General features: G+C 35.2%; 1 protein-coding gene across 11 annotated transcripts in view; it reads left to right on the top strand.

Moving 5' to 3' along the window:
* Positions 1 to 13,556, top strand: part of USP15 (ubiquitin specific peptidase 15) — a 59,767-nt gene that overhangs the window by 22,206 nt on the left and 24,005 nt on the right. For 2 of the 11 annotated variants that reach the window (XR_008974417.1, XM_057425579.1), the window contains exons 4-7: positions 161 to 287; positions 5,315 to 5,460; positions 7,939 to 8,000; positions 12,169 to 12,252. Coding sequence is in view for 3 of the 11 variants with exons in the window: in XM_057425579.1 (XP_057281562.1) it covers positions 161 to 287; positions 5,315 to 5,460; positions 7,939 to 8,000; positions 12,169 to 12,252 (419 nt within the window). In the remaining 8 variants the exon portion in view is untranslated. Of the gene's footprint in view, positions 1 to 160; positions 288 to 5,314; positions 5,461 to 7,605; positions 7,688 to 7,938; positions 8,001 to 12,168; positions 12,256 to 12,984; positions 13,146 to 13,184; positions 13,253 to 13,556 lie in introns of those variants that run through there. The other 9 variants (XR_008974420.1, XR_008974418.1, XR_008974419.1 and 6 more) reach the window with 9 other exon arrangements.

Here is a 13,556-nt window from a genome sequence, read left to right as displayed (position 1 = left end):
TTCTAAAAAGTTATAAAATAATTTCAGTTCTCATTTTTTACGTTTATTAAGTTTCTTACATTCCCAGAACTTCAATTTATTGAAGAGTTTTCAAAAGTATTTAGAAGTGTGTATATGAAAACACGTTTGGACTGATGCCTGATCCCAATCTGTTTTTCAGGTCGTTGAACAGGGTATGTTTGTAAAGCACTGCAAAGTAGAAGTATATCTAACTGAATTAAAGCTTTGTGAAAATGGAAATATGAACAATGTTGTCACACGAAGATTTAGTAAAGCTGATACAATAGGTATGCAAACTGTTTTTCCAAATATGTGATTGTTACTTGTTTAAATAGTACTTGGTAGCAAGTTCTGAATAAATAGGTCTCTAGATGAAATGATAGATGGGTATTGTAACCATTAAAGAGGATGGGGCTAACTTTGGATTAAAATTTAAAGTGATAGTTTGGAATATTTAGGATTTTTAATACAATTTTATTAAAAATATTTAATTGTGCAGTTTTATCGAGGCATCTGTGTTAGCAGTAGAAGTTTGTGATTTTCAGGAAGTGTGATGTTTCTATTTATTTTATTGGCTTCTATAGTAGTTTTTCTTGGCTTTTGGTGTGTAAGAAGTACGTTTGTATTTTTTTCATGTGTTTCTGTTAATTTTCATTAGCCAAACCTCTTTAGTCGTATAATAAGAGGAGGGTATATTACAAAACACAAGAATTAATTGAATTTATAAATTAATGGCTAGAGGTGACCTACAAAGGCAGTATTCCTTGGGTTGTGCAGTGGCAGGCCGGGCACAATGTTTTACAGTAACTGAGTCCTTTAATTTACTTTTATTTGTAGTTACTGTGGCTGCTCTTTGAGTCATTGTTTGAAACCATATTTTAGTGACATTTGTCTCTGAAAGTAACAATCAGAATATATGCAAAGATATTACTGATCATATAAGCTCAATTTTTGGTGTATTTTTTATGTGTATGTGAGATAAGAGCCTTTCAATCAACTCTGTTTGTGCAGTTAGAGCTGTACTTTGTATCCTTGGCACTTTATGCCCAGCCATTTCTCTTTGTTTACATTCTTTGACAACAGCGGTGTTCTTTCAGATTTTGCTTCTCTTTACATTATTCATAGTGACTTACAATTGATATCTTTTAAGTCTTTGCAGATTTTGCTTGCTTTTAAAACACAATCATTTACTTTGTTTAAAATTTAATCTTTAAGTAATCATCTGCTTGTATTAAATAAAAACTTTAAAATTATGAAATCTGTCCTTGAAACAAGGCTTTGGTGTTGTATGTTAATTGCCCTTCTCGAGATCTGGTTGAACTTGGGAAGTTGTACTTCGGTATTCTCTAAGTAAACTCAGAAAAAAAACAATTTAACATTATCCCTTCCTGAAGACTAAATACAAGCTAATTTGCAGCTATAGTGAGTTTAATTGTATCACTGGAATTATAGGTAATTTATTAATTTCTGATATTTTCTTTCTCCACTCAGAAGTAGGGCAGTTTGGAATGACTTTTACTGTTTTCTTAGCAGAGAGAGAATTACAATTACAAGAAATTTGTCATAAATTATAATGAGGAAGAGTCAGGATCACTGGCAACCCCTTTACTGACACTGGCCTTATTTGCTTTCATGACATATGAATGATACACTCTTGGAAGCCCCTTTCTAAAGCTGAAACTTCTTATGCAGAGTACTAAGCAGGACCATCCTATCTCTTCTTAGAAGAAGAGCTAGAAAGACTAAAATAACTTTTAAGAGTAAAAAAAATAACTGTTCTCTGAGTTTTTTCTGTTATCCATTAGTAAAATTGTGATTTGTCCTCCCCACTGCTGTCCTTACCCAAGTATATTTAAGGTAGTTCTGGAATTCATCAGATATATAGCAGAGGTGCTCATTAGATCAATAAATAATGTGCAAGAGGAATCTTGCAGAATCTTGATTATTTTTCAGCCTTCCTTGTATATGCCAGGAAGGGATGCATTTTCATTATGGTTGCAGAAGACTTGTACTACAAAACAGTCAATATCAGCCCCACTGAAGTGAGTGGACTTATAAGGTACTATGGTCTTTTCAATAAGTTTTAATTTTTCTGTTCACCATCACTGATTATATTATTCAGTGCCATCGAAAGATCAGTCTGACACCTTCCTTAATTCAGGTAAATAGAAAAAAAATGGAGCATCTTAAATATTGTAAGCATGATATGATATTTACCTACCGGTCTTCAAATGTGTGTTATTCCTGGAATACTTCTGTTTTTCCACGCAAATGGGAACTAAGCTAAGCTGTATGTCAGTAAGTTAGTACAAGATAGGAAAAAGTTATTACAAAGAACAGACTTAATAAAGACAGTTTTCTTGGGGTAGTACTAGACACATCTAGTGCGTTCTTGGGACTCTCCTATAAAGAACTCTCACCTTGAAGGCAGTGCATATTAACTTGGAGACTGATGGCTAACTTTTGGGGCAGGAGTGAAGTGCTTTAATTCTTAAAGGAAAATGAGCTAGATGTAGTTCAGGCAGTATTTCAGTCTAGTTTTTGTTGTTGATCTTTCTAGGATCAGGGCTTCTGAGTGAAAATGAGTTAATGATCCATTCAGGAGTATTAAATATATCAAAGTATGATAAAGTCATCAGAAAACATATGTAGACATTTTCTGTCTCTATTCAAGAGTTTCACAAAATGACAGAAGGACTGTCTGTAGCCTCTGTTATGAATGAGTAGCATCAGGTTGTGTCTGCAGTGTCACAAAACAGTTCCAAAACTGAGCTGATAAGCTTTGTAGGAGATGAAACCAGTAGCTCTGCATCTTACGGACTTTTGCTAGTAAATTATCTTGACAAATGGCTTTGATTCATCTTTCCCTTTAATTTGCTGCACAATACAAGAATGCAAAACTTGCCACCCTTGAGGGACAGTTTGTTCTGAAATCTGTGACTAGCCTTTCCCTTCTTCAGGAAGCTGGGATTACTATTTCATAGTACAGTTTAATATGTTACTACAGTTTCCTTTAGCCAGTACTTGCGGTAGCACTCATCTTTAGGGAAGCCAGGGTGTATTTGTATTAGCATTCACTGGACTTCTCCAGCATCTTGTCAAGAGTCTTCCAAAATAGTCAAGAGTCTTGAAAATAGTACTTTAATCATGCAGCTGTTTTTTGGTTTTTTTTTTGCTTGGTTGGTTGGTTGGGGGTTGTTTTTTGGTTTTTTTTTGAGGAGCCATCTAATTTTTAACAATATAGGATATATCTTGTATGGGATCCATAACCTTTAACTCTCAATTTGAGCGATCTGAAATTGTGCCTATATAGCTGGTGGAGTGAGAGGCATTTTTAAAGGGCAGTTCTTACCATCTTCTTTAGATGTCATCATAGTACTATTCATAACATATATGGGGTGTGAATAGCACGACTGGATGAGAACCCTGTACACAATATGCCTCAGACCATGCCTGTTTGAGTGTAGAGTTTTCATTTATACTGGAACAGATACGTTCACTTTAGATCATAAGCAGGAACACCAGCTTTTCAGTGATTCTTGGGGGGGGAAGAATTATAAAGTGTGCATTGCTTACATTCATGGAGGTATGTAAAAGAACCTTGGTTTCACAGTCTCAAAATTAGCATAATAGTTAAGTGCAACATGCTGTTCCCAGATTCCTGGAGATATTGTGTACTCATCTGATAGCGCTGATGTTTCCTGTCTCGTAGCAGTCCTGTTAGTGAAGCTGGAATATGTTAAAACTTAGTACTTGCAAAGACTATGAGCTGCAATACGCAAATAATTAGTTATGATATTAGAAAAATTATTTTGCATATTTGTTTAGTGAAAGCCATTGCTAAATCTGGTTTTTAGTTTCTTTTTAGAAGACTGTTGCTGACTAGCTTCATTCTTACATTCAGATGCAGTTACTTGAAATCATTGGCTCAGAATTGATTCAGACAGTACATGATTTTTTTAGTTGTTTTTTTTTTAAGTCAATAAATCAAGTAACAGCCTGTTGCACTGTCGATGGCACCTGCCTTGCCTACATATCATCTCTCTTCAAGAAGCAGATGATCCAGTCTAACTCTTGGCTTCATACTAAAATGTGTGTTAAGTAGGATAGAAAGAAATTGCATATAATTGCCTACAGTATCTACAAATTTTATATTGGCCAGTTGTAATGCATTTCACAAGCCAATGGCTGGATTTTTATGAAGTGCTTTTCAAGCTTCAGGTCTCATTTTGACTTTTCATATTTAACATAGCAGAAGAGAAAATAATGGTCTTAAGTAAAAGGGAGCAAAGGGAATGCTGGAGGAGATGACACACTGGTGTTTTATCCTGAGATTTCAGGGGAGTATCTCTCAAAGAGCTTCCAGTGCTCATTTTTTGAATTGTGTCTTCAGTGATCATCAGGAATAAACAGTACATTTCTTGACTTCTTTTATTTTTTGTGTTAACTGCTGTGAGACTTGGCTGCCATGGGCCTTTGTGGGTATATCAGTTAAAGAAAAAACCCAAAACCTAAGATGGCTATGCTGTAGCACTGTACATATTAGATCAAATTAAAGAACTCTTTAAAAAACTGTATTTTTGCAAGGAGAATGGAGTTGATTATGAACTTCTTACATGTCAGTTGTAGACAATAGTTATGCTACCTTAAAATTATGTAACACTTTTTTCTGTCAAGTAGTGTACAAGCTGGTAGACTTTTTTATGTTAAAACTTTCAGGAGCATAAAATCTTACATGGTTCTTTTAATGTAAATTTATGCACTCCAGTTTTACAAAGTAGTCATTCATTTCTGTAAGCATGTACATTAAACTTTGTGTATATAGATTTTGGTTAGTGCCAATTGCACTGGGATATGTGTAGCAGAAGAGTGAAAACCAAGAACAGTTTGATTTAGAGAGACGAACCGAATGAATTTCACTCCCTGCACCTGGTTTTGCTGCCATTCTCACTTCTAACCATTTCCTACCCATCCACACTCCTGTGTTACCACACTCTGAGAAATTAGTAGGTGGGTACGTAGGTACCTTCTGTACCTGTTCTTATCAACTTGTCGTCATTTGATCTGCTTTGCTAAGAGATTCAGGAGGGAATAAAATAATCCTGTGACTGTTTATATTTTAAAGGCAAGGGAGCTAGCAACTTCTTGCTTGAACTACAACGTGGTGTAGTTGCATGGCTGTTTGTACATTTTCATTAATATTTTATTTTAAATGTAAGAAAAAAGTAGGTGATTCTAATGCTTTATTTTTATTCGTCTTTACTCTGTTTGCGTAGTGAAATGCTAAACTTGTGTTCTTTCCCTTTCAAAACAGATACAATTGAAAAAGAGATAAGAAAAATCTTCAATATTCCAAGTGAAAAAGAGACCAGATTGTGGAACAAATACATGAGTAACACTTTTGAACCTTTGAATAAACCAGACAGTACCATACAGGATGCTGGCTTATACCAGGGACAGGTACAGTGCAATACTTTTTATATGTAGGTTTGGGTTTTCTTTATCATGAAAATGTAACCGTACCCAATGAAATTTCCTTCTTTTTAAATGAAAATTGCCTCCTATTAGATTGGTATGGGGTAGAGGATTTTATAAACAGATTCACCAAAATAGAAGTAGTCTTTGAGTGTATTTTTGTGATTAAAGATGAGTTTAACTCTCCTGGTGAATTAAAAATAAATAAATGTAATGCTTCTGACTTGGAATTTGGCAAAACCTGAAATAAGAAAAAAAAATACTCCTAAGATCTGGAATATGCTCCTAAAATTAAACCCAAAATTTGAAGGACTTTTTAGGTACTCTGGAAGAATAATGCCTTGTACTCAAATTTCACTGTCCAGATTTTAGAATTTAAGAAGAAGTGAAAAGTTTTCAGGTAGAACTATGGAGACAAAAAAGCCTGAAAGCCTGCTTTAGCCTGAGGCTGTATCATCACTTTTAAATCCCTTTCTGGGATATTTTCTTACAAGATACTTTTTCTACCTTTTCTGATTAATGTAAAGAACAAATACTGGATGTTAATGCTACAGAAATATAAGCATGAACTGCCTGAACAATTGCATCATTGGAATAACTTTTCAGATTCTTACTTCGATTCTTTAGTCTTCAAATAGAATTGGGTGTTTTTTCAACAGCTGTAGTTCATGCTGTCATGCTACAAACACGAATGCATGAAATTCATTGGTAGTAATTGTAGGCAAGATTGTATTAAAAGTATTTCATTTTGTGTTGAAATACTTGACTCTAACCTGCTTACAGCTGTATTTATGCTGTGCTTCTGTTTTCTTCTATGGCATTAAAGGTAAATAATCAGTGAACCAAAATAACAGCTTGAGCTATTGTGCCCTTTAACTTCATGCTCCATGCACTCAGGTGATTTTAACAATGCAGAGATCCTGCTAAAAAAGCCCCTATCTCCCATCTGTGTTAAAGATGTAACTTGCAAATTGCCTCTATCCCAGTGAAACATTAACCTTGAAGCAAGCATGGTCTAATATAGCTATAAAAAGATCTCTAGGTGACAGCTGTACTTTCAGAAAAACAAATATTGCTCAAAACCAGGTTTAACCATGGGTTCTGAAAATGCTACACGTGATAGACTGTGTGTCAGTTGCACTTACTGACACACAAGTTTGTTATTTTACTTGCTGAGCCTCCTAATCTAGTAATAGTTATTCTGACTATTAAAGTCCATCTAACCTAGTAGTTGTTTTTCTACTGTGTAATTCTAAACTATGTGTGCAGTTGAGTAATTTAATGTTCTAAATTTACCAGATGGTTTCTGAAGTGAGCCTTTAGGGGTTCCATTGAACTTTTAAGTCTAAATCTTCCCTTTGTTTAGGAGTTTCTGAGAGCTGGTGGGGGGGAAATATGGCAGAGTGTGCCTTTACAGCAGCGTTCATGACCAAAGACAGCAGACTACTCTTTTCCAGAGAGAAAGCTAATTTTCAGTGTCATGTCTTAGTGTATTCAGACTGAAAATGTGCTTACATCTTCAAGTGGCAGCATGACTTCTGTGTAAGGTTTTGGGCATAAGCACCTATGTGAATGTGTGTCACTGTATGTGACTTGTAATGACACTTGTAATGTGTGTCATTACAAGTACAGTATGACAGTTAATTAGCATCTTGAAACATCAGTGTATAGTTATGCAGAATTAGTTGGATTGGAAATTTAGAGTTAGATTCTGTTTAAATACTGAGTTTAATTGCTATTTCAAATGATCTGGCTATGCTAGCTGTCAGTCCAGAAAGGCATGAGCTCTTTGTAGGTCCTGTGTCATAGCTGCCAGCATAGGGCAGATATCTCAAATACCCAAAGGCGTTTCAAATGGCAGTTGATGCCTGTGTTTAGGACTGCATGTTCCGTACTCCCTTTTGTGCCAGTAACAACTTGACGAAAGTTCATTTCATTAGCCAATTGTCCTATAGGAAAATTAATATTAGATGAATATTTCTTCAGAAAATACAGGAGTAACCAGACAGGTATGACTTTAAGGCTATCAAGGCAGAAAGCAGTTTCATTTGATTGTCGGGTTTTTTTTTTCCTACTGACCTGTATTGTGTGTGATGCAGAATTCCTTCAGGAATATCCCTTCCTTAACAGAGCTGTTGTATAAACATGGGATTTCTATATATTCATAGATGCTGCTTAGACATTGCAGGTTATCTTCTGACCTCTTGGAGAGGTATGGTCTTGACATATCCATAGATTCCAGAGGCATAGAGGTATTAAGTGGCTTGCTCAAAGTTGCACAAATTCAGATGTGAAGAGACAAAAGTGAATAGAGGAAGAGGAAGTGTAATTGAATATTCTCGAACCTCGGGGAATAGTAACTTAAGCATCAATCTTTTCTGTCTCAGTCACATGTCAAGAAATCCATGGAACAGAAAGTAATCTCCTGATATTTCAGTTTTCTTATTATACTTTTTGTGGTAGGTACTGGTGATAGAACAGAAGAATGAGGATGGATCATGGCCAAGAGGTCCTTCAACTCCCAAGTAAGTTGAGAATTTAAGTCATAAAGTTACTCACTATAGCTTAACTATTTTCGTAACTGTTTTTAAAAGTGGCATTTTTAAAGTTGACCTTCAGATGTTTTAGCTGAAAACATAATGAGTAGTGTATTTGTTGTGATGCATACTGTAAAATATGACATGATGAGCTCCTGCATATACATTGCTTAATTCTCTTGATTTCAGCCAGTGATATACGTTATTCTGCTCAAAAATAGAGTAAAAGTTCATAGTAGAAAACTGTAAAACTTATTTATATTTCTTTAAAATTAATGCAGGTGTATATATTTAGGATTTTTCTGCTGTGTGAATGTTCTCATGGGTAGCTTGTCCTTTTATCTTCAGAGCACAATATTTACATATAAATATTATTTAAATTGCAGTGTACATTACCAGCATGTTGCTTTTGTTCTTTGTTGGGCTGTCATCAGTTAACACAGTACAATGTGGTTTTTTTCTTTTCTGTTCTGCCTCCTGCCGTTATCAGTAATACCTTGGTATGGCAAGTGGGTAGAAAGACTTGAGTGTGGTTTCTCCAAAGCTTTTTTAATGTTGTTTCCAGGACCTGCATTATGTTCTATTGGTTTTCAATAATAGTTGGGACTTGTTACTAGAAAACTGACATGATCTCAGCCCAAATAGTTAACTGTGTTTTTTTTCCCTTTGTTGGCTGGTTCTTGAGCATATTTTTCACTAAAGGTTCTTTTAAGTTCTGTATTCCTTTTTATATTTTGCATTCATGTAATTAAGGTTCATAATGGTTTTCAAGCATTTTTGTAGTATTACTGCTTATCATTTGAAGGACAGATTCTTTATCCTTGGTGGTTTATCTCAATCACTTTTATTAGAAACACTAGCTTCTATTAAGTTGCTTAATGAAGTCTGAGTTCAATTTTAGCTCAGTATGAACAGTATAATCTTGCTTAGCAAGACGTTATGAAACAAAAAATTGGGAATGTAGAACAGCAGAAAGAATGGGATGCAAAATACCTGTAGTTTCATCTCAGACCTTAAAAAGCACCTAGCAGAAATGTAAACTTGGAGTCAAATTTTAGATGTAGAGTTTGAAGGTTAAAGGAATTTAGATAGTTGAATGTCATGGATTTTTTTGGAGGTTTTGGTAGGAAGATATTCTTGGTGATGTGATACCTGCTTTTATTCTGCCAAATTTCCAGTTAGAATGGTAGGCAATCAGAAGCAGTATATAAATTAAAGAATGTCTCCTGGAAGACTTCTGATCTAGGGACAAGTAAAATGGTAATTGGAAATACTGGTGTCAGAGGAGTCTGTAAGTAAAGCAGAAAATGAGGATGTATAGTTTTAGTGTGAAGCTGGGGTATGCTTGTGAGTTTTGGCAGCTGTCAGAAAGTTTGACTGAAGTTTGGTATTCAAATGCATTATAGTATTGGAGGGTTTGCAAAGTTCAGTGGATTCAAATAGAAACTATCAACACACAGTAATGGTGGTTTTTACATCTGTTTAAAACTATGAAAAAATCTAATAAATATTTAAAAGGGTAGAAATATTAAACACTTGCTTTTGAGTCTTCTGTGTGAGATGCATTCGTTTGTCATCACAAATAGTGTACATACAGATACCTTCCTACAGTCCTGTCACTGGTCACACCCTTGTCTCGCACTACATTCTGCTGAGGCTACTTTTTTGTAGTGCTTGTTTTAGAAAAATTGTAAACGTAAATTCCGAGTCCAGGGAATAAAATGCCATATTTAGAAAATTAAAATATGGAACATTGGAAAGGATGAAAGGTATATAATGCTTGAAAAGGGCAGGATAATTTCAGAAAGCTTAGCGTTTCACAGAATCACAGAGTAGTTGAGGTTGGAAGGCACCTCTGGAGATTGTCTAGTCCAATCCCTTGCTCAAAGAAGGGTCAGCTAGGGCACGTTCCTTGGGTCTTTGTCCAGTTAGGTAATGCCCATCTCCAAGGATGGAGGCTCCACAGCCTCCCTGGAAAACCTGTTCCACTGTTTGATAACCCCCACTGTAAAATAAATTTTTTTGTAGTTAACTAGAATTGCCTGTGCTTCAGTCTGTGCCCATTGGCTCTTCTCCTTACAGCAGGTACCACTGAGAAGGAGCTTGCTCCATTTTCTTTGTTCCCTCCCACTGGGTATTTATAGAGGTTGCTGCATTCACTCTGGAGCCTTCTCTTCTCCAGGCAGAACAGCCTCAGCTCTCTGAGCCTCTCCATAGGTCAGATGCTGTCAGATTTGAGGCCACGTTCCTGGCCTCTCACTGGACTTACTCCAGTATGTCCCTGTCTCTCTGGTGCTGGGGAGCCCAGCACTAAGCACAGCATTCCAGGGGTGTCTCACCAGTGCAGAGTGGAGGGGAATGATCGCTCCCCTTGACCTGCTGGCAATACTCTGCTCAGTGCAGCCCGGTGCTTCTCTGTCAAGTTGCTTTCCATCTGGTCACTGACCTCTATACCCAGGTGCAGTGGTGCCTGGGGTTCTTCCCTGGGTACAGGCCTTTGCATTTCCTTTAACTGAACTTCATGAGCTTCCTGTATTACTGTCTTTTCAGGGTTTATTATCCTTGTTTTGGTCTTTGTTTTAAGTGATGGGGGGGGGGGGGGGAGGGTTCTGGCAGTGTTACGAAGTTTTCCCACAAGTATTGAAATGTATTGAAAACTGTAAGAGCTGTGGATGAATTCTGTTCTTCCGTATGCACAGGATTTAATGATATAAACAGCCTTAAGCAAGCAGAAAGGCTGCGCACCTCGAGTAGGAGGATACCTTCTCTAAGAAACAAATGAAGTTATTGTTAGGTTTTTGTCAAAACCAGACCTTTATGTATCTTACTCTGATTTCTTTCCATTTGTTAGACAACAGTTATACATTGAGTTCTTAAATTTGAAACTGTATTGCATTTGAATTAGGTTTAAATATAAAAGCTTCAAATTTGTTTTGCAAAGTTCAGTCTCAGTTCAAAATGACTCAGTTCAAATACCTTCTAAAATAATTACATGTATGAATGTGCATAACTTTTGTCTCAGATTGAAGTAGACTTAAAACTGGCTTCAATTTTATACCTCTCTTGTGGACGAAATTTGTGTATTTTACTTCTTTGAAAGTAGTGTTCAAAGAAGAGAATTCAAATTGATAAAGGAAAACTACAGGAAATCTTTATGAATGTTGGTTGGAATATATTTTCTTCACATGACATCTTTTCTTTTGGAAAAGGTTTATTAATAGAGCATTGAAAATAAATGTGAAAATATACTTGGGAAAATTCCCTGTGTAAAAATGTTGATCTCCTTGAAGAGTTTAGCTCTTGGAAGGTGCTTAAAAAAATCCTGAGCATGCAGAATTCTTCTCTTAATATGGTGATACTTGTTTCAAAGCTTGCCATTGACAGCAGGAGCTTTATGTAAACAACTTGGAGTTGTGTAGGGCCTACAAAAACATGAAGGTACATAAATTCCTTTCAGTATTAAGAGCTGTTTCCATGCTTATCTGTAAGATTTGATCAGAAAAAGAAAAAGGCACATCAAGATAGTTGTGTATTGACTTTCAGAGGGCCTATGTGATTAAAATAATCAGTATTCTTATATTTAAAAATAGTCTGAAACAGTGGGGGTGAGCGATAATGATGTTACTTTAGGCAAAAAGTAATAATTTTTTAAAGGTTACTTAGTATTGTGCATAATATCCTGGAGGGGCTTTTAACTATCAGTATTAGTAAGACAACTTTATTTAAATGGCTTCATGCTGCTAGTAGCAAGTAACCTTGAATTATGTATCGTAATAGTTTTTGTATCTCATCTCAACATCCATTTAGGTTTAAATGAAAGATTATTAAAATTTCCATAAACTGAAAACATTTTTTTTTAGAGCAGTGGCCTGTGATTTTTTCTTTTTTGTTGTTGTTGTTGTTTATTTGTTTGCTTCTTAATAGCTCTATTTCTTCAACATGATAGAAAATTTCAAAGTATTGTGAAGCATTTCAAGGTTTAAAAGACAGATTCTGAGGGCTGCATGTCCTGGGTGTTTTTAGTTCTGTGCCCACTTCTTAAAAAAATACTTCTTTTCCATGCTTGTTTATGTGCATTGTTCATTTGTTGGCTTTCTTTCATAGTTTTTGATATCTCAGCCTTTTTATCTAATTTATCATTTTCATATTTTTAAAGGTCCCCAGGTGCATCCAATTTTTCAACTTTACCAAAGATCTCTCCATCTCTATCAAATAATTATAACAACATGAACAACAGAAAGTAAGCAATATACCTTAAAACATTATTTAATTTAATTGCCCCAGTGTGACATAAACAAATTTTGATGCTTTGTAACTCCTAGCTTAAGGATTTCTATTTGTTTTGCAATATTTGGATGGTGAATGGTTACTGGTCACTATCTCATAGTGTAGGTATTGTTAAAGCATGATACCAGGAAATGAAACGCAGTTAAAGATACTTGATAGCTCTTAGTGCTCGGTAGTGTAGACTCTAAAAAGAATATTGAGCATTGTAAGAAAATACATAAGATTTCATTTAGAGTTTATCATGCTAAAAATACAGTGTTATTAACCTGCCTGAATTTAGATGGACTGCTTACATTTCTGGTGGTCAGATGCTGCTAGGATATTATAGCAGCATATGTGATATCACACATTGATTTGAGGCTGCTAAAACTGAAATATTTTAGCTCTAATGGTTTAGTGACTATAGCCATTGATTAATTACCAGCAACTCAACTTCTGTCTTAATGCCAGCAGTTTTGAAAGGGATCAGGCTGATAGGTGTGCTTGAATGTTACAATAATCAGAGGTTTAGTTGAACAGACTTCTCACTTTTAATGGTTTTCTCCCTTATATTCCAAGTCAGACGTTTAATAGAGAAGAGTTTTCATATTCTAGTGGCCAACTTTGTGTGTAATTTTTTTATTGTACACTACTGTAAAAAAAGTTTGTGAATATAGAAAAACATGAAATTATTTCACTTTAACAGATAATGGAGCATCTTTCAAATGCTTGAAATTAGAGAGCCGTCATCTTTAATGCAAGCTGAGGGAAATCAAAGAGGCATATTCTTACAATTCGTTGAAATTTAAAATATTTTTCCAAACATGCATTTTGTGATCAAACATGAAGATGTTAAACATTAAAAAGGTGACATAAATATTAAGTATCTTATGCAATATCTTCCAGTTAAATGCTGCATTTATCAGAAATTATTATTCCTAAGGGGTGAAGTGTCACTTGTGCTTCTATTGATTGTGAGTAGCCCCAACTCTCACTGTTGAACAGTTGAAATCCATGTATTTAACTGCAGTCTATTGTACTCTGTCAATGTGTAGTAAATAAAATGTATATTGTATCTATGATTGTATCTATGATATGAAGAATTATTTGACTGGAGCTTAGCCTCCAGCTGAAAACTAATGTCTCCTTCCCCCATTGCTTATGCAAAAGAGAGTTGTAGTGCCAGAAACATGGCTTAACAGTTATTTTTTCCTATGGAACCACTGTTGTAAATTAAGCCAGCAAGGCTTTTTTCTTTTTTTTCTTCTTCTTTTTTTT

This window comes from Pezoporus wallicus, unplaced genomic scaffold (assembly GCF_028554395.1).
Source record: "Pezoporus wallicus isolate ANWC-B61680 ecotype Strahan unplaced genomic scaffold, APGP_CSIRO_Pwel_v1 contig_4722, whole genome shotgun sequence".
Lineage (NCBI taxonomy): Eukaryota > Metazoa > Chordata > Aves > Psittaciformes > Psittacidae > Pezoporus > Pezoporus wallicus.
Note: the sequence above shows the minus strand (reverse complement) of the source record. Positions and strands in the feature narration are given on the sequence as shown.